General features: G+C 36.5%; 1 protein-coding gene and 1 long non-coding RNA gene across 5 annotated transcripts; one reads left to right on the forward strand and one right to left on the reverse strand.

The window, feature by feature from the left end:
- Positions 1-210: 210 nt before the first annotated feature.
- LOC113641982 lies at positions 211-12,218 on the reverse strand. 2 transcript variants are annotated; one of them, XR_007139294.1, is made up of 3 exons: positions 12,121-12,218; positions 765-907; positions 211-665 (listed from the first exon to the last, which is right to left on the reverse strand). It is a non-coding gene; the product is annotated as an uncharacterized LOC113641982 (long non-coding RNA). The 2 variants fall into 2 exon arrangements; XR_003440444.2 differs by lacking the exon at positions 12,121-12,218 and adding an exon at positions 1,189-6,472.
- A 55-nt stretch (positions 12,219-12,273) lies between these two features.
- Positions 12,274-23,611, forward strand: gss (glutathione synthetase). 3 transcript variants are annotated; one of them, XM_047807257.1, is made up of 14 exons: positions 12,274-12,406; positions 14,820-14,917; positions 15,615-15,759; positions 15,847-15,992; positions 16,181-16,256; positions 16,652-16,788; positions 16,917-17,033; positions 17,213-17,293; positions 19,087-19,164; positions 19,261-19,330; positions 19,435-19,629; positions 19,714-19,795; positions 22,621-22,807; positions 22,988-23,611. In XM_047807257.1, the coding sequence occupies exons 3-14, from the start codon at positions 15,619-15,621 to the stop codon at positions 23,109-23,111; spliced, it is 1,434 nt and encodes a 477-aa protein (XP_047663213.1). In that variant the 5' UTR covers positions 12,274-12,406; positions 14,820-14,917; positions 15,615-15,618; the 3' UTR covers positions 23,112-23,611. The 3 variants fall into 3 exon arrangements, with proteins under 3 accessions (XP_047663213.1, XP_027001020.2, XP_047663214.1); XM_027145219.2 differs by lacking the exon at positions 14,820-14,917 and having other exon boundaries at positions 12,275-12,406; XM_047807258.1 differs by lacking the exon at positions 14,820-14,917 and having other exon boundaries at positions 12,275-12,406; positions 15,619-15,759.
- The last annotated feature ends 1,163 nt before the right edge of the window (positions 23,612-24,774 follow it).

Genomic DNA, 24,774 nt, shown 5'->3' on the forward strand with positions numbered 1-24,774 from the left:
TAGGAGACATCAAATTTTGCAAAGTGTTTTGTTGTAAAAACACATTTACAGATGTCTCAAACCTGATACTTATATTAATAATAAAATATCTGTAAGATCCAGCTGCCTCAGATATTCTGGTTTTCTTATTCAACAGAAGGAAGCATTTTAAAGGTAAATAGAAAAAAATCACAGGCATATGTCTATTTTATTTCTGACTTTATTTTTCATTTGTGAAAATGTCTAAATATCCAGAATACACACTACATGATAAGCCAAACAAAATGACCTAATTGTTTATTAATTAAGACACATATTAAGAAAATGGGATAAATATACTCTATAAGAGAAAACAATTATCTAAAAGATTTATGAAACATCAAAATGACCTGCTATTCATTTAATTTATACTGAATAACAAACATTCCCTTGTTGTGATGAAGGTTGTTTTACAAGGATTTAGATAACTTGGAAGATTAATGGTCTCCTAAAAATGGCTTTAAGAGCTCATTTCCTTAATACAAGTGCAGCCTACACTAATATTGTACTTTACTAGAGTGTAGTTGTAGTGTTTATCCTGTTGGTAAACACAGGTTTCAATAAATATTGGTACAGGTCTGGCATTCACAAGTCCCGAGCATCCCAAATTATCACACTTGGCCCCATGGATGGTTTCTGTATTATCTCTGGAATGGAAAAACAGATAAATCAATAAAATATAAATTCCTGGATTTCTTGAAGATAATCTAACAAAGCCACATGGTTAGTGGGTGAATTCTACTTACTCGTATGTCCAGGGAGAGAGAGATAAACTGTTCACAGCTTTGTTTAATCTTTCGTATCTGTACAAGATTCGCTTCATTTTGGATATGTTTTCAACTTTGATGTGACAAGAAAAGGTATTGGAAGCCAGAATCAAAATCATCACCTAAATTATAAAAAAATATATATATAGAAATCAGGACAAAAACTGTAGTAAACTGTACTTTGCTACTTCTCTGTACTTTTGCAAAATCTAAAAATGGTGTAGTCCCCATTAAGACAATATAAACAGATACCTGTAATATAAATAATGGTTCCAGTATTTTCAAAATTAGATTATTTTCATAGAAGAATAAAATATATGTTATATATATATATATATACATAAAAAAAATTATAATAATACAAAAATAAATTCATTTTAAAAGATCCATATTTTGGACTTACCAATAGAGGAGAAATCTTTATGAATGCCTGCATGTTTTGCTGCATGTAGCTCTTTCTGTTGCTTTATGTAGATTGCTATAGTAGTTCTTTCAAAACCAGGCTCAGATATGGAGACATTCGCTACCCTTCACATATATATATATAAAAGCTACCAGCATATTTCCTAAACAAATTTGCATACAGCATAGTGCGTTGAGGAGAATCCCTGCTCTGTTTATTTCCATAATGGAACCCAAGCTGAACAAATGAATATTCAATGGCTGTTGACTGTCTTCATTAAGCCCCTCCTCTACTACAGGGTGACCTTTGCACAGTATCAGCAACAAAATAAAAAAAAATGCAAACATTGTGTACAGTTGCAACTCACTAACACAAAGTGTGAAATTCTACTAAAATAATTTCTTTACCATTGCCCCAATGTCCTGCTTATTCACTCACTCTCACTCATCTCTCTCACTCATTTTCTACCGCTTCCTCCGACCTGCTTATTCAGTTTATGCTTAATTAAACTTGTCGTACTTGTCGCAAAAATATACATCAGTGATGAATGAGAAAAGGACCACATCTATCCTATCGACAGAGGTAAAACTATCATCTGCACCTACACCTGCACTACACTGTAAAGGGTACCATCTTTAATTTATGCCCATAATTTATTTTAAATATATATATTTATATATATATATAATACATGCACACTTACATCAATCAGCCATAAAAACATCCTGCACTACCTAATATTATGTACAGTAGATCCCCTTGTGCCACCAAAATAGTTGTGAACCATTGGCTATAATTCTATATTTATGTAAAGCTGATTTCAGAAAATGTGAATTGCCCTATATGAATAAATTGAATTGAATTAAATTGAATTGTACAAGGATTCATAGCACACCAGCAAATCAAACTATATGAAACTGCATAATCATTGTGATACTTTTAAAGGTTACTATATCAGAACTGGTATCATCTCTGTTACTAAGGAAATGTAATCATCTCTGACAGAAAGGTTCCATTACATTTGGATGAGTAAAGAGAAAATCCTCTGTATTTAATTGCTAGGATCTCCCAGCATCAGGGAATCCCAATGATGAGTCATACCTATTACTCTGTTCATCATGGCTTTACCTATTGAGAAACAATAAACAAAACAGTCTGCAAATAGCCAGCAGTTATTTGCATATTATCTCAACATCACCATTAACACAATACATGTAGGTTTTGGTTGTACATTCATCACATTGTATACTCCATTGTGGTGTCACAATATCTTACAATATATAGCATGCAATGTATTTTTTTAATGGTATTCTTTAGAAGATTAGAAAATAATAAATAATATAAATACAAACAAAACATTGTTTGAAGTTTCAGTTTTAATATTAAGTTAAATATTTTGTTCATTCAGTTTCCTCTTTTTGGAGTGTACCTCATGGAGAAAAGAGTTGGCAGTTGTACAGCATACTGTTATATAATTTTGTAACAATGTTGATGTGAAAAGCAAGTCTTATTTTAAAGTGAAAAATCTGAATAGAGGGCTGGGAACTGTGTTTTCACAGGTCGTGAAAGGCGCTCCCCATGCATAAATTAGCCAAAAGCTGTCTTGTACGTCACTCTGGATAAGGGTGTCTCCCAAATGCTGTAAATGGAAATGGATATGGAAATGGAAGCTCTTGGTACAAGAGAGTATTAAATTCAATTCAATTTATTTGTATAGCATTTCAACAGTTCACATTGTGTCAAAGCAGCTTTGCATAAGTATCTGTCCTATAATGAGCAAGCCGAGGGCGTTGGTAGCAAGGGAAAACTCCCTAAGATAAAATCAAGAGGAAAGCTTGAGAAGAACCAGGCTCAGAAGGGAACCCATCCTCATTTGGGTGATAAAGGACAGTAAATAATGTAAATGTAAAAATGTCCTTTCTACAACAGTTTGTAGCTGAGTGGAATTAAGCAAGCAAGAGCTCCTAAGGAACTAAAGGTCAAGGGCGATTTCTGCCAAAGTCTTCAAATGTTCACTGATGAAGACCCAACCATAAAGCTGGCTAATGCAACAGTAGTTTAAAGATGGTGTGATAGTTTCTAAGCGGTTCTATACACAGCAATCCTATGAGTCACAGGCTGTCCATGCAGACCTATGCCCAACAGAGTGCACCAAAAGGCAACAAGACTTTACCCGGGGTAGGGAATCAGGATTGATGAAGTAAGTTCAGAAGAAGAATCAATCAGACTCGGATCTTAGAAGACTCGGAGCACGGTAGTGGGTGGGTGGGTGGTGGTGGGGGCAGGTTTATTGTAATCGTGTAATGGTTAAAGGAAATGAAATGAAATCATAAATAAACACAAGAGCCAGAAGGTGACACAGACTTGAGATCTTCCTAGGATATAAAGCATCCAACCACTCCACAGTCAGCAAACCTGAGCGACTTGCAAGGGTGGTAAAGCAACAACATCCAAACATCCCAGTTCACCATCAAGACCATTTAGTGCTTTATAGATCAGTAATAGTATTTTATAATAAATACAATATTTGACTCAGAGCCAATGCAGCATGGATAAGATAGGATAGATAAAAGTACAGCTAATAATCTAGAAGAAGCATCCAGCCATTTAGCCTCACCCTCCAATCTGTTCTGCTGAGCCTTCAACTTCTGTTCTGACCATGCTACAGTACCACTCCAGTGGCTCCACTGCATGGAGGATGCCAGCACACAGATCACTTGGGACTTTTAAGTTCAAGGTTCCCCACAGCCCAGGAGGGCAGATGGCTTTAGAAGATTTCCTCTCTCAGTAAAGGAGACCTGATTTAAGCAGTGGGGTATGAGTCAAGTGCTGGTTTGTGCCTCAGTGTGGACCCTGGAAAAGTGAGTGGTAAGGATCTGACAACAAGTGTTTTGTGTTTCATTAAGCAATGGCAAGGATAAAGAGAGTGGAGACAAGAGTCATGGTAGAGAGAGCTGAGCCATGTGTGCACTCTGAAAACCAAGGGAAAAAGAGTGTTTATTAAAGAACCATTTATCAACCATCCGGGTCGCAGAGGATCAGATGGTACCCTTCATTTGGTATAAAAGCTATTCCACACATTATTATTTATTTTTTATTCTTATTCTTATTCTTATTCTTATTCTTATTCTTATTCTTATTATTATTATTATTATTATTATTATTATTATTATGAGAGTAACTCATTTTCCAGAACGGCCCAATGGTGCAGCAGTTGTAAAGTCAATGAAGTATATACAAACCCGATTCCAAAAAAGTTGGGACACTGTACACATTGTGAATATAAACAGAATGCAATGATCTGGAAGTTTCTAATTTCAATATTTTATTCAGAATACAACATAGATGACATATCAAATGTTTCAACTGAAAAAATGTATCATTTTAAGGGAAAATAAGTAATAGTTTAAATAATTTAATTTCATGGCATCAACACATCTCAAAAAAGTTGGGACAAGGCCACAATTTACCACTGTGTGGCATACACTGTTCTTTTTATAACAGTCTGCAAATGTCTGGGGACTGAAGAGACAAGTTGCTCAAGTTTGGGAATAGGAATGTTGTCCCATTCTTGTCTAATACAGGCTTCTAGTTGCTCAACTGTTTCAAATGTTTTCTATGGGTGAAAGATCTGGACTGCAGGCTGGCCATTTCAGTACCCGGATACTTCTTCTACACAGCCATGATGTTGTAATTGATGCAGTATGTGGTCTGCCATTGTCATGTTGGAACATGTAAGGTCTTCCTTTTAGCCAGCAACGGCGAATGGCATGGTGGATTGCGTTCACCAACATTGTTTTCTAGAAGTATTCCTGAGCCCATGTTGTGATTTCCATTACAGTAGCATTCCTGTATGTGATGCAGTGCCGTCTAAGGGCCCGAAGATCACGGGCATCCAGTATGGTTTTCCGGCCTTGACCTTTATGCACAGAGATTGTTCCAGATTCTCTGAATCTTTGGATGATATTGTGCACTGTAGATGATGATAACTTCAAACTCTTTTTTTTTCAAACGCAATTTTTTTCTGAGAAACCTTCTGATATTGCTCCACTATTTTTCTGGCCTCTTATTGCTACCTGTCCCAACTTTTTTGAAATGTGTAGCTCTCATGAAATCAAAAATGAGCCAATATTTGGCATGACATTTCAAAATGTCTCACTTTCAACATTTGGTATGTTGTCTATATTCTATTGTGAATAAAATATAGGTTTGAATTACTGCATTCGTTTTTTTATTCACAATTTGTACAGTGTCCCAACTTTTTTGGAATCGGGTTTTTATATGGGTGTAGATTTGGTTTGAACAGTGGTGGGGTTGAAATGTGAATAGGTATATAATAGGAATATAAAGAGCTAATGGTCTTTGATGAAATATTGTATAGATTACAGCAAGAATCACAAGGTCAATCTACATTAATCCTATAACAGTACATTATCATCATAAATGTTCCAAATTTTCTATATATAAAACTTTACAAAACTTTATAAAACTTCTGTATATAAATCTTTGAATTTAGCCTTAATAAGATCCAATATGGCACCATGGATGGCAGCCTCGGCATGACTTATTTTTACATCTATTTTTACATCTTATTTACATTATTTTCTGATCTTATTTTGACAAAAGAGATCAGAATAGCCAAAGGAAGCTACTCTGTAAAGCTGAAAACCATTTTTTTAGCTAACAACCCTGCATCAGTTTGGAAAGGCCTGCAAGACATCACAAACTACAAGAGATCAGCTGTTTGCCTACCGAGCAAACAGATCAGTGGAGATGCAGTCAACATTGGACTACACTACATTTTGCAACACCTGGAATGCCCAGGGAAATACGCCCGGACTCTCTTTGTCGACTTCAGTTTGGCTTTTAATACAATAATTCCGGAAATTCTCCACTCAAAACTCCTAAGGCTCACTATACCCTCTTCCATCTGTCAGTGGATCACCAGCTTCCTGACAGGCAGGAAACAACAGATGAGACTGGGAGGTGTCACCTCCAGTATTTTGACAATCAGTAATGGCGCTCCTCAGGGATTTGTCTATACTCCTTCTATACTAATGACTGCACTTCAAATGACCCAACTGATAAACTCCTAAAATTTGCAGATGATACTATGCTCAGTGTCTTATCCAAGATGGCGATGAGACATTCTGCATACCGGCAGGTGGTGAAGAGGCTGGTGCTATGGTGCAGTCAGAACAGCCTAAAGCTAAACACCCTCAAAACTGTATACTTTAGGAAAGACCCCTCAACACTACTCCTCCTCACAATATCCAACAGCCCTGTGTAGTCCTTCAAGTTTCTGGGATCTACCATTTCCCAAGACCTGAAATGGGAGTGCAAAATAAACTCCATCATCAAAAAGGCCCAGCAGAGGATGTACTTTCTACATTAATTAGGGAAGTACGGTCTGCCACAGGAGCTGCTGATGCTGTCCTACACTGTAGTCATTGAATCTGTCCTGTGCACATCCATCACCATCTGGTTTGGTGCAGCAACAAAACAAGACAGGAACGCACAGTTAAAACAGCAGAAAAAATAATTTTCAGAACTGTCAATCACATCATCCGTATATGTTACACACACTACTGCTGCTGCATATTGCACAAAAGCACAATAATGCATAATATTATTATTTGCATTACCATGCACTTCTCACACTTTATGTACATAACTGATAAGTCTTATATTCGGGGACAGAGTTTCAGTTCAGTACAATTAACAAATGGAAATTGGTAGAAACTCGGAAAAGAAAGAAAAATTGGGGACAAATCTCAGAAACAGACAGTGAAAAGGGAAATCACCAGACAAGAAGGAGGAAAGAGGAGTATAAAGTATTGCTGAAGTTTGCTACAGAGTCCATAAATGTCATAAACCCATTGAAATGAACAAAAACACTTAAAGAAAAATTAGGAACAATTGAAAGTATTAAGACATTGAGGGATGGCAAACTTATATTGTTCTGTAAAGATGATAGACAACAAAAAAACGGCCCTGGGAATAAAATCACTGCTTGGACACAAAGTAGTATGCTCAATCCCAGAAGAGAAGATGGGTTAGAGGTGTGATAACAGGGATCCCAACTGATGTTTCAGCTGAGAAAATCTTAAGAAATATATCTGGGGCAACAGTAAAGGATGTCAGGTGGTTCAAGTGCATTAGAAATAATGAAAAGACTGACAGCCTCTCAGTAATGATAAACTTTGATGAGAACAAATTGCCTGAGAGAGTATATTTAGGCTTTATGAGCTACAATGTCAGGCCATATGTTCCCCCGCCGTTAAAATGTTACAAATGCCAAAAATTCGGCCACGTATCGTAAAGGAAAACAGAGATGTGCACGGTGTGGAGGTGAGCATGAATATGGTAAATGTGGGCAAGGTATTAAACCAAAATGCTGTAATTGTGGAGGAGAGCACAGTACAGGATACGGAGGTTGTTTAGTAGGGACGAATGCAGTGAAAGTACAAAATGTCAGAGTGGCAGAAGGAAGATCGTACGCTGAGCCTATAAAGAAAGTAAAAGAAGCAATTGACGTAATTCAAGTAATTGAAACAAGGACAACAGCACCACAACAAAAGATATTGTTGAAAGAGCAAAGTAAAGAGAGTGAAATGATTGTTGATAAAGTATCATTCGTAGCATTCATAGAAGAAGTGAATTGTTCCGCCCAAACTGAAAGCGGAACAGAGAGAATTAAAATCATAATTAGAGCTGCAGAAAAGTACTTGGAGTTAGAAGATGTTACAGTGGATATGATAAATGAAAGGCTTAAGTCACAAACAGTAATCAGTCCGACAGAAAACAGTCAAACATGTGGTTGTACATAATGGTGTTAACAATAATGCAATGGAATGCTAGAAGTTTAATTGCCAATGGTCAAGAATTCAAAAAAATGTATTACAAATCAAGGAAATAGTCCGGACATTATATGTGTTCAAGAAACGTGGCTGAAAGCTCAATTAAATTTTTTTAATTCATGGATACATTACAATCAGAAGAGATAGAAATAAAAGAAATGGTGGTGTGGTAGCAACATTTATTAAACAAGATATTGAATATAGAAAAGTTGAGGTAAATGGGGAGCAATAGGTTGTAGTGGTGGAAAAATGGGAAGGTGTACACAGTATTAGAATAATTAACTTTTACAACCCATGTGACAGGTTAAGCAAGGATAAACTAGAAAATATTGGAGGACAAGGAAGTAATAAAGTGGTGTGGTGTGGTGATTTTAATGCTCACAGCACATTATGGGGGAGTACAAACACAGATAGTAATGGACTGATTGTAGAAGACATGCTAGATTGGGGAGGATTAGTGTGCATCAATGATGGTAGCTATACAAGAGTGGATTTGTCACAAGGAAAATATTCAATATTACTCTTAACTCTAGTCTCTGAATGTTTAGCAAGAAAATGCGATTGGAAAGTATTAAATCAAAGTACAGTTGGAAGTGATCATTTCCCTATCAGCAGTACGGTTTCGATATAGCACAAATTGTGACGAAAAGAATGCCAAGGTGGAAATTTAAATCAGCCAACTGGGACAAGAGTTGTGTCATAATAGAATGTCAGAAATTAGTAAGTCTATGGACGATGTAGAGTATTTTAATCATAAGATATATTAAGTTCTTCAAAGTACTGCTATAGAGGTAATAGGTACAGTAAGAAGAAGGCTGGTATCAGGAAGAAAGCCGTCCCATGGTGGAATGAGGAGTGTAGTGAGGCAATTAGGAAAAGGAATAAAGCGTTTAAGAAAGTTAGAAAATCATTCAATTATAATGAATTTATTCAGTATAAAAAAACACAGGCCATAGTGAGAAGAGTAATACGGACATCTAAGAGAAATTATTGGGGGGAATTTTGCAGCAATATTGGGGAAGATGTTGAAATAAAGGAAGTTTGGAGTATGATAAGGAAAATGGGAGAAAAACAAAGAAATAGCAGAATTCCTGTTTTAGTATATAAAGTTAAACTAGTCATATCAGACAGCGAAAAAGCAGAGGTACTAGCTGAAACATTTACTAAAGTGCACAATAGTTCAAATTTGACAGATGAAATGAGGAGGTATAGGGAACATATCCTGAATAAGTACCCTCAACTACTGAAAGAAAAAGGACCATCTGGATGCACTTTAGACTCAGAGTTTACTGTATATGAGCTGAAGAAAGCACTTGCAGGAGTTAAACAAACTTCACCAGGAAGAGATGATATCCGTTATGAGATGGTAAAACATCTATCAGAGTCATCATTAAGTATAATCTTAAGTCTTTTTAATAAGGTGTGGGAGTCAGGGAAGTTACCAGCTGACTGGAAGCATGGTGTTATAGTGCCAATAGCAAAGCCAGGCAAAGAGCATACACAACCAAATAATTACAGGCCCATTGCATTAACTTCAAACCTTTGCAAACTAATGGAACGTATGGTAATGAGCAGATTGGTGTATATCATCGAGAAGAATAACATTTTATCACCATATCAAAGTGGTTTTCGGAAAGGGCGAAACACAATGGACTCTGTGCTGTGTTTGGAAGCTGAAATAAGAAAGGCACAAGTAAACAAAGAAGTGTTAATAGGAGTATTTTTTGATATTGAAAAAGCTTACGACATGATGTGGAAGGAAGGACTATTAATAAAATTAGATAAAATGGAAATACAAGGTAGAATGTATAATTGGATCAAGAACTTCCTGTTTGAAAGAACTATACAAGTTAGGGTGGGGTCTGAATTGTCTCAGATATATCAAATAGAGAATGGAACACCTCAAGGAAGTGTTAGCAGTCCCATTCTGTTTAATCTAATGATTAATGATATTTTTAATCAGATAGACACAGGGATAGGAAGATCTATGTCTGCAGATGACGGCACGCTGTGGAAAAGGGGCCGCAATGTGGGGCATGTTGGAAAAGTGTATGCAGAATACTGTTAAGAAAGTAGAAAATTGGGCTAATGAATGGGGTTTCCGTTTCTCTGTAGCAAAAACTCAGGTGATCTGTTTTACAAAAAGGAATATCAATCCAATAATGAATATTAAAATGTATGACCAGCAATTGGAGCAAGTGTCAGTAATTAGATTTCTGGGAATGTGGATGGACTCAAAATTGAATTTTAGAGCTCATATTCAGAAAATGATCGACAAAGGTAAAAAGGCGATAAATGTAATGAGGTGTTTATCAGGAGTTGAATGGGGGGCATGTCGTCAGTCTCTTAAAATGATTTATTGTGCACTGATAAGAGCAGCTATTGACTATGGCAGTATGGTGTATAGTTCTGCATCTAAAACACACCTGTTAAAGATTGAGGCAATCCAATCACAAGCTATGCGAATATGTTGTGGAGCAATAAGAACATCTCCAATAACAGCAGTACAAGTAGAGATGGGTGAAATGCCTCTGGAAATCCGAAGGCTCAAATTAAAGATGAGATATTGGATCACTGTAAAGGGACACTTGGATAGTCATCCAGTTAAAAATGTTTTAAAGAATTGCTGGGAATATGAGTATAAAAGACTATCAAGCTTTGGATGGACTGCAAATGTGGAAGCACAGAATATGGGAATTAGTGACATCAATATTGCTCCTTCTGTAGCAACTTCAGCAATTCCTCCTTGGCTTTTCCCTTTGCCAGTAGTCGACACTAAGCTATACAAAGACAAACATAAAGAAAGAAATATGTTAACAAATATAGCAGTGCAACAATACATCGAACAGTCATATTTCAAGTATACACAGATGGCTCCAAAGATCCTGAATCTGGAAGAACAGCATCAGCAGTATATATTCCTCAATTCAAAGTCAAAATATACAAACGCATTTCAGACCATGTATCGGTTTTTACTGCAGAGATAACAGCAATATTTCTAGCACTCCAGTGGATAGAGGAAGTACAGCCAACAAAAACAGTCATTTGTACAGATTCCCTTTCAGTTTTGAATAGCTTGCTAAGTGGAACATCAACAGCCAGACAAGATATGATCATTGAAGTGATGCAGAGTCTATTTAGAATAAGACAATATGGAATTATGGTAAAATTCCTGTGGATACCATAACATATGGGTGTGGAAGGAAATGAGGAGGTAGACCATCTGGCTAAACTGCCCTTAAAGCATGCACAAATTGATAACATTGGCAACATGAAAGAAGATGTTTTAATGTCAAGAATGCGTCTCGGACATTGTCTATATAAAATGGGTAAACATGAAAATGGAAATTGTGATAAATGTGGTCAAGCAGAATCAGTAGAGCATGTACTTATAGAGTGTGATGCATATGCAGGAGCAAGAAATAAATTAATTCAAGCACTACGATCGTTTGGTATAAATGATTTCTCCCTTCGGGTTCTATTAGGAAACGAATCAAAGCAGTTTAGGATATTCCAGGAATTAGTTATTTTCTTAAAACAAACAAAACTGATCAATAGAATTTAACATAGCGTTTTTTCCCCTCAAACTTCTAAACCATTATGCGCTCCACACTCCAGTCCAGTAGGTGGCGGTAAATGCACCTTAAGTTGGTTTGCCATCCGCCAATAAAAATCAAAAGAAGAAGTCTTATATTCTGTATTCATATTTAATACTTATACTGTCTATTGTATCACATCTGCATTGTCTTGTATAATATAGTGTTGTTTATGTCTGTACTTTTGAGAGTCACAAACAGCTGGAACCAAATTCCTTGTGTGTGTCAACATACTTGGCCAATGTATCTGATTCTGATAAGCAAACCACAAGAAGTGGTGGCAAGAATAACTCCTTGACCTGCGAAAGGCCTCACCCTGATTGAGCAGGAAAGCACTGCATGTCTAAATCATCCATCAAAGACGATTTATCTTCATTATTGGCAGCAGCATTTATAACAACTGAGAGCTGTGCTGAGACCTATGAGATGAGCAGGAAATTTATAAAGATGAGTGGAAGTACAATATCTGGACTTACACTTGGCCTATGGGCAGATGCATCCCAAAACTTAGAAAACCACAGTTCTGTTCAAGAGTTTCACTAGTAGAGGTAGCAGCAGCAGCAATAAGTCGGGGCTCTTATTTTGAAAATCCCGTGGCGTGAACGATGCTGCGTCATTTCTGTTTGCTTGTACGTTTAGTGGTTTAGTCAGACGGACTTAATACATTTGGAGCACTTCTAAGGTCCCCTCATTGCAACGTTCTTAAGATTCAGTAAAATCAGAGAAACATAAGCAACCTTCAAACGATCTTCACTTCATTGGGTAAGGTTTCTATGACTAGTTTAATGACATTAAATATACTGTTTAACGGATCAACAATTCTCTCGTTACTTGTCTTTTATTTTGACACGTACTGTATGCAAGTCATTTCAGTGATTACAGAATTAGAGCCCTCAAGTCTTATATAGAAATAGTAATTTTGCTATTTTCAGTTTATTGCTGTTGTACTTTGAACTTTTGTTCCTGAGGTTTTTATTTTAAAATATTGTAAAATAAAGGTTCAGCATTGTTGTATATCACTTTGCTGCCTGATAACTTAGAGGTTTTGTATGTGTATACAAAGAGTAGATGTATAGAACATCCGATTATGATCATTCTTCCAAAATACATATCAAAACACATCGAACACAAGTGCAAGCATGTATTCCTGCTTTTTTGGAAGCTTTTTTGGTTACAGGAGAAGAACAATGAGCTAATATAAATTCTAATAAATCCTTGGTGGTGAGAAAAACTTTCAGTACCTTACATTTGTGGATAAAATAGTTCAGAGCATCAATTTTCATATTGCTTCTCAAACGTGAGAAATCTCACATAAAAGAAACTTCTTCATGAATGCAATTGGCATTTAATAATTCCTAGCGTTTTCTAGTATGTTCACAAGGGCAAAAGAAAAAGAGAGAGAGAAAGAAAGAAAGACAGATGCACAACCAGTCTTTGTTTGTGAATCACAAAAAAGTGCAATTCACATCAATACTCAGTTTAAATCTTGACACAAGGAAGGTTTTTAACAGGATAGTAGTGATGAATAATTATTTACAAAGTTCTTGTTATGTAAATAAGTAACTGTCCTTGTTAAATAGTTTACTAACTTGATCGATCCTGTTTTTAAACCAGTTTTTTTAAAATAAGGACTTTTGTTTATGACAATTGGCCTTGTATTCCAAGTGAGAAATAGATGAAAGCAATTTGTCTGCATACAAAAAATCATAGACCAAGCTATTAACACTTGTGGAAATTAGAGAGCACAATGGGGATCTTACACCACTGTTGCAGAAAGATATAAACTTAAAAATTTCCAACTGAGAAAAGACCAGTATAATATTCAATATTATATGGGGGGGGGGGTGTCACAGTGGCTTAGTGGTTAGCACATTCGCCTCACACCTCCAGGGTTGGAGGTTTGATTCCCGCCTCCACCTTGTGTGTGTGGAGTTTGCATGTTCTCCCCGTGCCTCGGGGGTTTCCTCCGGGTACTCCGAGAACTTCAGGTAACATAATTAACTATCATAAAAGGAACAATATTACAATTAATATTACCTACAGTATCCATACAAGAAGTATTGTTGTCACAGCAGAACTGGCTGCTATACAGATTCTTATAGAATTCTGAACAATATTTCGCAATTTCTTTTGGGTCGTCAGCGACAGATAGTCCAGTTTCAACTGATCAATGTTGCTTCAGTGTTATTTTTAGTCAGAGATTTTTCTAATCTAAAAATAAATTGGATTTTGTCCACCTTCTCAATAAATTATAATGTCACTAGAAAAATTCATTTATTTCAGTAATTCAACTCAAATAGTGAAACTTGTGTATTATATAAATTCAGTACACACAGACTGTTTAAGTCTTTGGTTCTTTTAATCGTGGTGATTTTAGCTCACATTGAACAAAACCCCACTAAATCATTTATGTAAAAAAATTGAATACTTCATAAGACCAGGAAAAAAATATTTTAGTGAATTGTTGAACTTCTGGAAAGTATGTTCATTTACTGTATATATACTCTGTATATGTCTGTGACACTGCTGAGGTGGTATGCCCAGTTCTCTTTGACAGTGGCCTTTCTCATTTTCCTCTAGACTACCCCATAGATTCTCTATGGGGTTCAGGTCTGGTGAGTTTACTGGCCAGTCATGCACACCAACACCATGGTGATTTATACAACTTTTGGTGCTTTTGGCATTGTAGGAAGGTGCCGAATCCTGCTGGAAAATGAAATCAGCATCTTTTAAATGCTGGTCAGCAGAAAGAAGCATGAAGTGCCCTAAAGTTTCTTGGTAAACAGAAGCTTAAGTGGGACTTATAAAATGGCACAGACTCAAAAATTATTTAAAGTAAATTCTTTTTACTTTTTTTTTTTTTTTTTTACAAAAAAGGTTTGAAAATGAAAAAAAGGGATTTAGATTATTCCTTTGCAGTGATGTTATAGATAAAGCAGGGCTCTCAAGTTTGAAGACAGGCAAGAGTGACATCATTGTTTGTTGTAAAATTACAACAGGAGACCATGACTTACTCTGTGCTCAAAGTGATGCTTGCAGCTCCAGTGGTTTTCCCTGTGGGTGAACGAGGATGATGGTGAACAATTCCAGGATATGCTTTTTTTCATTGGTTGTTGCGTTAAATCTTATGCAGGTACTGTACAATAGTGCTATTTTCTGATTGGCTATTGTGTAGGCTCTTTTTTGATTGGCTGGCTCGACTAAGAACTCCAGGGGAAACGCGCTTGATTCCTCCCCGGTTCCATAGAGAGAGTGACAGATACATTTTGACAGGTACATATTAAATATATGATGAATAGTAAGTTTTTCTGCATGACAAATACAATGTGTGGCAAGAGAGCATGACAAAAGACCCAAATGAGTGACTATCATGCTCAATGCATGACACGACCCCTGATAAAGAGATCAAAACTATGATGAATGGTTTACACCTTATGGTCTCTATATTCCTGCTACTGAAGTTGTCTTTAAATTGTGGATTATGAAACTGTGATACTGTCACCTCTGTGATCTTCACCTCTGTTCTGACAACTGAAGTTGTCTTCAGTGTTTAGCAAAAGTAAAATAATCGACCTTACTGTTCCAATACTTTCAGAGTTGACTGTAAATCATGCTGCTATTTCTTACTCTTCTCTACTAATTTTTATTTATTTATTGATTTGATTTTTTTGAGCACCAGTATGTTAAAGTGAGGTCCCAGAATTACGACTCAGATTACGAAGCCTGAGCTCTGAGAAAAACCTGACTTTCCAAGTAGGAAATATGATTTGAGCTATATAAATCAATGTTGTTGGAAACTTTTCAGTTTCCACTTAGTTATGAATGCAGCTTGAATAACATCTTGATACAGCTTGATATTCAGTAAAACAGCATTCCTGCTCATATTGTACTGCTTAAAGATGCTATAAGTTGCAACAATTAACTTTATTATGTTTTGTTCTTTACATTATATTCTTTCATTTCATTCCAGGTAGATGTCAATGGCTACTCAAAGGATTCCAGATGAGCTCTTAAGAAATGAGGAGTTAATCAAAGATCTGGAAAAAATTGCTAAAGATTCTTTACTGATGCATGGTGTATTAATGCGCACAAAAGAATCACCAAACTCTTCAGAAGTAAACCATTTTTGCTGTCAGTCACACTTGTTAAAATACATAAAACTAGACTTATGGGAAGTGTGAGCGTGTGTTTGTGTCTTCTAGGTGGTGAGTTATGCACCATTCACACTCTTCCCTTCCCCGGTGCCTACAACGCTCTTTAATCAGGCTCTAGATGTTGCAACTCATTTTAATCGGCTGATAGACAAAGTCAGTCAGAGTCCGTGTTTCCTTGAGGAGGCTCTTGCAAGGTACTGCTCACGTGGCAAACAAGCTTTTTTGGTGCTATGCTTTTTTATGACTGTCTTTTATAGAAATAAAATGCCTTTTTTTATTTCAGTTTTGCTATTAGTTTAGTAAAATGTACTTTTGGGAAATGGCTGTTTTGTGTGCATGCTCATGCTCAGAAGGTTATTAATTGTTATATGTATCTTAACAGCACCATGAAGGTTGACGGTTTTACAGCAAAACTCTTCAATATTTACCGACAAGTTCAGCAGGAACCTCAGGACATGGTAATATAATGTTTGTGTGTGGTAAATTTATTTTACTTTATATCTACATGACATTTTACATGTTTCTACATGAAAAAATGAATCCACAAAAGATAGTTTTACACAATTCAGAATCAATAATAATAATAATAATAATAATAATAATGCTGAAATAAAATAACAGGAAAAATCTATATATTTTTTAAAGGTTTAACATGACCATTTCACAGGACATGAAACAGTTTGGAGTCACTTACAATGGCAAAGAAAGAGAATTAATCTGCTTTATATTTGACTTTATTTTGCTTGTTATAACAGGGGAGTATCTGTGAAACCTAACATACTAAATGTCTTTGTGGCCAAAGGGTATGCAAACTATTGGATTGAATTGGATTTCATACTGTTTCTTATTTTAGGCAATAGTGCTGGGCTTGAATCGTTCAGATTACATGATTGACCATGCTGATGGAAAAGAGGCCATAAAACAGATTGAAATTAATACTATTGCAGCCAGTTTTGGGGGACTTTCCTCACAAACACCAAATGTTCATCGGTGAGTGTATGTTCTTGAACGTTTAGTAGCATGCAATCAGTGCATTAGCCAGAATGCTAACTATGGCTAACTGTGGGGTGGAAAAAGCTGCATTTTGCCGTTTAGAAGTTCACGTGTTCTTATCCCAGGCACATTCTGAAGGTTGCAGACCTGTTGGAGGAAAGCAAACTGATCTTAGATAATAATCCAGCAGCAGGACTGGCAAAAGGCTTGGCAATGGCCTGGGAGCTTTATGGCTCTGAGAGGTTAGTTTAACAAAAAAAAAAGCTTTATGTGTACTGACTGTTAATTTATGAATGACAAATCTACATTATGAATTAGAAACATTTGATACAGCAAAGCATTGTTAACTGTTTTAGGAATCATAAAAGATTGAGCTTTCACTTTTCTCCTTTAATAGTAAATTGATGTATCCTTATCACAGGGCAGTTGTTATGTTCCTAGTTGAGGAAGTTCAGAGGAACATATATGACCACCGATTTGTAGAGAATGAGCTTTGGGCAAGGTAAGATGCATTGTCATTACATGATAAATTATTATTTAATGTTTAATATTATTTAATGTGTCGACTTTGGTCTGGAGCTCACTTGGTGAGAGGTGAACAGAGATGAACACTGATTCAAGTTCAAGTTCTTCTTTATTGTCAACTCTTTCACATGTACAGTACATACATAGAGAATTGAAAATGTATTTCTCTCAGTCCCAAGGTGCAAAATATTAACAATGTAATTTAAATAAGGCAGTGCAAGGCATATGCAGATAAAGTGAAAAATGAGCAGACCAATGCCGCACAAAGTGACTGGTGCATGTTTTCATATGTTAGTGGGAGGAGGGAGTGGAAGGACCTGGGGATGTGGGATCTGGAGGGGTATGTTGGGTTCATAGATCTGTGGTGCCTGGGGCAGAAAAGAGAAGTGGAGGCAAGTTTGAGATCGAGTTCAGCTTCCTGACAGCCTGATGACTGAAGCTGTCCTTCAATCTGTTGGTCCTGGCCCAGATACTCTGCAGTCTCCTCCCTGATGGCAGTAGACTGAAGAAGCTGTGTAATGGGTGGGTGGGATCACCTGCAATGCAGAGGGCTTTGCGGGTGAGACGGGTCTTGTAAATGGCCTGGAGGGAGGGGAGAGAGACACCAATAAGCCTCTCAGCTGCTCTCACTATGCGCTGTAGCGTCTTCCGGCAGGATGCGTTGCAAGCACCGTACCACACAGTGATGCAGCTCGATAGTATGCTCTCGATGGTGCCTCTGTAGAAGGTGTGCATGATGGTGGTGCGCTGGCTCTTCTCAGTTTGCTGAGGAAGTAGAGACGCTGCTGTGATTTCTTGGCCAGTGCTGCTGTGTTTTCAGTCCAGGCGAGGTCCTCTGTGATGACCACACCAAAGAACTTGGTGCTACTCACTCTCTCCACAGTGGCACCGTTGATGGTCAGAGGAGCATGCTGAGTGTGCGTTCTCCTGAAGTCAACAACAATCTCCTTCATCTTCTCCACGTTCAGAGAGAGATTGTTGTCAGTGCACCACCCGGCCAGGCGTCTCACCTCGGTCCTGTAGTTTGTCTCATCTAGAAGTGCTGAGCCCTAGCTGAAGCAGTTTATTACTGAGCTGTTGAGGGATGATAGTGTTGAATGCTGAACTAAAGTCTATGAGCAGCATTCTAACGTACGAGTCCTTTATGTCCACATGAGTGAGTGCTGAATGCAGGGCAGATGAGATTGCTGATGCCGAAGCAAGCATGTTAGACTTTGCCAGAAACTTACAACACTGGAAGTAGAAGGTTCTAACTAACTGAGATTTATTCCCCATATACCACAGCAATTTGACAGTTAATCGATGTTTAGTTTTATTAATAAGATACCTTTAATGTTTGGAACATTGGCAAAACAAGATTCTGTTATCACATGATATACATTACATTATATTATAAACAACATTCACATTTATAACAGAAATATCAGATTTCATCCATACTGTACATGTTGGAAAAGCGAATTGATGTAAAGGAAACATTTATTTGTGTTTATTTGATAAAATACAAATCTAGCAACAATCTTATTTAAATCATTACAACAGTCAAGTTAGCAACATCATCAACAAACATGGCAAACAATACCATTTTCATAAATATTACTTGTAACTTAAAATATGAGCTCTTCATATGGCAGTGAAATGGAAGATGGGGAGAGAATCATTGTATGCTAGTTAGCCAATTAGGCAATATACTGTTAGCTGTTGCTTCTTTGGGATTGATTTGCATTTGCATAAAAATAAACAAATTATTTGCATGTTATGTATTCACAGAAACATTCGTGTAATAAGAAGGAAGTTTGAAGACGTGAGTAGAAGTGGATATCTGGACCAGAACAAGAGACTGTTTGTGTGAGTGTTTCAATTACTTCCCTTAAATAGAAGATAACTTTTAACTTTTACAAACTGATTTAACAAATCTGATGGGAAAATTGTTTCTGTTTTCAGAGATGGACAAGAGATCGCTGTTGTTTATTTCCGTGATGGATACATGCCTCAAAATTACAAATCAGAACAAGTACAGTGCTTATTTTTAACAGCTGAGACTTTAATTTCACTTCAATAATGTTTCCATATGGTCTCTAAAAACAGTTTTTTGCGGCTTATGCATTGTAACTACAGAGCTGGGAGGCTCGGCTGATGATGGAACGCTCGTGTGCTGTGAAATGTCCAGACATCAGCACCCACCTTGCTGGCACTAAAAAGGTCCAACAGGAATTGGCTCGGCCAGGTGTCCTTGAGACATTCTTTCCTGATGAGCCTGAAACAGTGATGCAGATACGTGCCACTTTTGCCGGCCTTTACACATTAGACATGGTATAGCACTACTATGCACAACTATAGTCAATTTCTGTGAGTTCTGAAATATGCCAATTGACACAACTTTTTTCATCTTATGAGGGAGAGGAAGGGGACAGGAGCGTGGCTATGGCTTTGGCCAAACCAGACCAGTATGTGTTGAAACCACAGAGAGAAGGTGGAGGTGAGCTTTAACTGTACATTTTCCACCATTTTCCGCTGTTCTCTAAAGACAGCTATAGTGAAAACTATATATTAATACATTGTAATATATTCACTGATGCCTTATACATTCACATTAAAAGCAGGCAGTCAAGAGAACAATTTATTTATTTTTAATTGAAATATCAACAATCACAAATACAAGAATGTATACAGGAATTCTCCATTTTCCCTTCTTAAATAACAAAGAGCAAACACCTCCACCCTGTCACCCAAAACAAACAAAAAAAACCCCAGACAAAGACACATGCCCACGCACAAACACCTCACATCCAACTGTTAAACAACTGAAGAAACGGAAGAAAGGTTATACATACAGTCCAATTTTTGACCGAATTACAACTTTAATCAGGTAACACCCGTAGTCTCCTAAAATAAGAAATAACAGGTTGCCACTTGCAAAAAAGGTGTCAGTAGAACCCCTCAGTGAATATTTTATTTTCTCCAACTTAAGAAAAAACAACAAATCCTTAAGCCACTGAGAGATGGTGCGAAATCTTATTGCTTTCCAGTGTAGAAGTATACAACATCTGGCCAACAACGATGAGAAGGCTAAAACATCTTTGTGTGCAGAGCTCAGTGATACTGACTCATTGGTAATACCAAATATAGCGATCAGTGGGCATGGCGTCAATTGCACTTCAAATATGGAGGACATAATGCCGAAAACACCTGTCCAGAATACATGTAATTTTAAAGAGAACGATTTTTTAAAGAGAACATCTGTTAGATATACTGATGCCTTGACTTGCTGTTATTATTTTATAAAATTTTATCTTATCTGTAGTGATAGAATATAGAAATAGCTCTTAAAATTAACCTAAACTTATAACTTATTACAGGAATTTGCAATTGCATTTCATAATGTACAGTTATGAGGCTGTGATCGAAATTTTACTAATGACAGAATCCTGTTTCTAAGTGCTGGGGGCTGGGAGTATACTAAGTTTTATGTAAATAATATTAGACTTTGAAATGCACTTGCAATTAGAATTTGCTTTTCAGTTTGAAATTTAGCAAATATTGTACAATAATGTAAATTATATACTTGAAGTTATCAGAGTTCACCGGTCCACAAAAGGAGGGAACACCTAATGTGTGACTTATCATTGGCAGACTGATTAACTAGAATGAGATCTGAGGGGCTATATCGGCTTTCCCTCTTACTTGTGGCCTATGATAAGATCAGGGTCTCATGCCAGGAAGGAGATCGATCAATCACCCAATTATTTGATGAACTTAATTTTAAACCTTAAATTTCATTAATTTATTTATTTGTTGTTGTGGGTTTTTTTTTTAAACTTCTGCTTTGAGACAATGTGAACTGTTAAAAACATATGCAAATAAATTTAAATTGAAAATTGAAATCCAAAGAACCATATAAGTATAAGTGATGCTGCCACACAGCCAGTAAGTATTTAAGGGTGCCAGAACATGACAAAAATCTACTCCATAGCCAGTTAATCCAAGGAGCAAGAATGATATTCTATTCAATGGGCTGTGAACATTCATTGAGAAACAGCCTTTAGATCTGGGCTATTCAGTTGGTAGCTTGCAGGTTAAACCCAGCCCGCAAGGTAATTTGTTCCAGTTCTTCAAGTAGCCTAGTGTGAAAAAGACATCTCTAGAACAAATTTAGTTCAGTCGGACAATGAACCACAAAATTATGAAGTCTTCTTTAATACTGACAGGACAATGACAGATGAGATCATTTCTATCATTTCTTCTGTTCTTTTCTTCCTTCAGTTTTTTCATAAATAAATTGGGAAATTCAGTGAAACATCAACCCTGATAAATTCTAAATGAGTGTGCTATGGCTCTCTGATTTACGCATTTGAATGTAGAAACTTGGGCATCATACAATGCACTGCTGTTATGGTTATGCAGTTTCAAAATACAACAAAAGCATGTTTAAATGTAGGAAAAATAGCTTACCTAGGTGTCTTTTGGTGCAAAAATACAACACATGGGCTCCTATATTGTTGTTGTCATTGCAAGCCATATCTCTTTGGCCACTCATTTTGGATGCTTCTCGCAAAGGGAGTCTTCACTTCAAGCTTAACCCCTCTAGACTAAATGGCATCACATTGACTCAAAGCTTCCCTGGGATTCACTCAAACCAGCCCTATACTACACCTTAGGTAGTAGACCCAGTTTACATTGTGAGCCATGTATCCAAGTCTTGCGTCCCTGGCACAACACTGCTGAATAAGTTACTAAGGGGGGCTTTCAGTTTTGCCTCTGACAGCCTGGCTGTGTAATTCCTGAACATTACTCAAGTCAAGAAGCTTGTCAATTCGACCATAAATAGACAAAACGCAGTACAAAGTGAAATAAAACAATGTTCCTCCATGTCTTTGGTGCTACATAAAACACAGAGCTACATACAGTAAAACAGCATAAAGCAAAGGACTAAAAAGTAAGTTAACCTACAGTAGCCACATAAAGTGCATAGTGTGCAACCTAGTGTAAACATTGCAAGACAAAGATTTTACCCACTGAGCTTGTGGTAAGGACACACCCCCTAAATTCAAGTTCCATTTGTGCTAATATATTTTAGCTTGAGTGTGAACAAAGTGGAATATTTACTCTTAGAATTTTTGCCCTAAACTGTGTTTGTAGAATAAAGAAAAGGTTGGTTACTGTAGCACACATTGTCTAATGACAGTAAAAACACACAGCACACAATTATTCGGCTACACAAAGTATAACGTTCATGTTACATTTATCTAGATGCACAGCCTGTTGATGCTGCACAAAAATTGCACTCCACATCTCTTCTCACAGGGAACAACATTTATGGGGAGGATATCCGCCGTGTGCTGGAGAGCTTGAACAGCACAGAGAGAACCAGCTACATCCTGATGGACAAAATCCAACCCCAGTCAATACACAACTATCTTTGCCGAAGTGGGGAACCAATGGAGCTCAAGTTGTGCATCAGTGAATTAGGTGTTTTTGGAGCCTACGTTAGGTACTCTGTGGAAAAGAAAACGCTGCTTTCACTCTAAACAGTCAAACTATTTTCTGTTAAAAAGATACATTGTTAGTTAATATCTCATGGTTTGGGGGAAAAAAGCAAAAAATACAATCAAACCGACTATTCTTTATTGTCAGACAAGAAAACCCACTAACCTATTTCACTGTCATACAGGAGAGGAAAAGAGGTTCTGATGAACGAGTGTGTGGGCCACCTGCTCAGGACAAAGAGTGTGGAACATGCTGATGGAGGTGTTGCTGCAGGAGTCGCGCTGCTTGACAATCCACTACTGATTTAAATCTGAGCATATCAGGAGTAGAACTGTATGCTGATATAATATATAGATATATATTATCTTATGTTCATTCCACTATTAGCAGGAGAAAATACACTTGATTCATTGAGGCCTGTGCTTAAGTTATACATTCCCTGGATGAAGATGGTGCTCATCAACTGAACTACTGTTTTCCATAAATAGATTTCTTTACAACTATTATCTAAAATGATCCTTTTCTAAAAAAAAAGCCTTTTACTAATTTCATTAGCTCTATGTCAACTCTCTGCTATTGGCAGTGGTTGCCATTTCAGAGCATTAGGATGCTCTCACTGCAAATTTTCAAGTTTGGGAAATCACTGTTTTTTATTTAAAGAAAAAATATTTTAATGTAGAAGACCTGAGAATGACATTTTGTCAAAATATTACTAAATATTTCAAAATATTGATGTATCTAGGATTTAAATGAATGAAATCAAAAATTGATGTCATCAAATAAATAACTGAAAATCTGCAGCCATTCAGATGTATGCTGTATTTTATGCTCTTTACTCTCACATAAATACACTGCAGCATATGTCTATATGATATTTGTTTTTAATTCAGCATACATTTAACTTGTATACAGTCATACATTGTATACATCTAACTTGTATACATAATTTATATACAGTCATTTTAAAAATAATTAAAAAATAAACTCAACTAAGGTACAGAGAGGCTGGATTCTCCATCACTAAGTCCTTAATTTATTAATTTCTGAGATTCTATTGGATGGTCAGGCAGTCATAAAATGAAATCAGATCTGTAGCCCTAAATTGACTTCTATTATTTTCAAATAAATAAACAACCACTAAATCTATTTTACAATACTATCTTGAAGGTTATCATTCTGACTTTAGAGAGAGACTAGTTAGCTACTTACCCATCTATACACACATCCTGCAGAGATTTATCTTGTCATTATCTGTTAAGAAATGGTCCACATATACTGTAGTTATTTTTAATAACACCACACTTTCATTATATAAACCAATAATTTCCTGTTACAATTAAAACCATATTTTTCAGTGATATTGTTTAATCTTGCACATTGTTGGTTTGGATGTATGAATTGGGTCATTGTCATGCTCTAAGGTCAAATTCAGGTTTGCTTTAATGTGCATTCATTTTTTCTCGAATTATTATTGTAACTTAATAATAATGAACTTTTGGAACCGGCCTTATCAGAGCATAATACATTTTGTCACATGGTTTGGTAATCTGGCAGCCAACCTGAGAATATGTGAGATTGCTGTTTACATGCAGCGAGTAATCAGTTCTTGTCAGATATTTCTGCTATTGATGCCATAGGTCTCTCTGCAGCTCCCTGGCTGCTATTTTAACAGGGGCATGTAGACCATTGTATTGCAAGGATGAACCCTTGAACAAACTCGCAATCTAATCTACAAAGCATGTATGATTAATTGATTGTTTCATTAAAACCAATTACTGTAAAATATTGCATTAATTATAAAATGCTTCTACTGACTTAAAGCACTGAATGGTCTTGCATCACAGTATCTGATCAAACTTTTGATTTATGTTCTACCTCGACTACTTCAAATAAAAGGAGCAACATTTCCTTCTTACAAAGCCCTGCAGATAACTTTACAGTTCATGCTCAGGACTAAGTCTCACTGTTCAG

This window comes from Tachysurus fulvidraco, chromosome 23 (assembly GCF_022655615.1).
Source record: "Tachysurus fulvidraco isolate hzauxx_2018 chromosome 23, HZAU_PFXX_2.0, whole genome shotgun sequence".
NCBI classification, from domain to species: domain Eukaryota; kingdom Metazoa; phylum Chordata; class Actinopteri; order Siluriformes; family Bagridae; genus Tachysurus; species Tachysurus fulvidraco.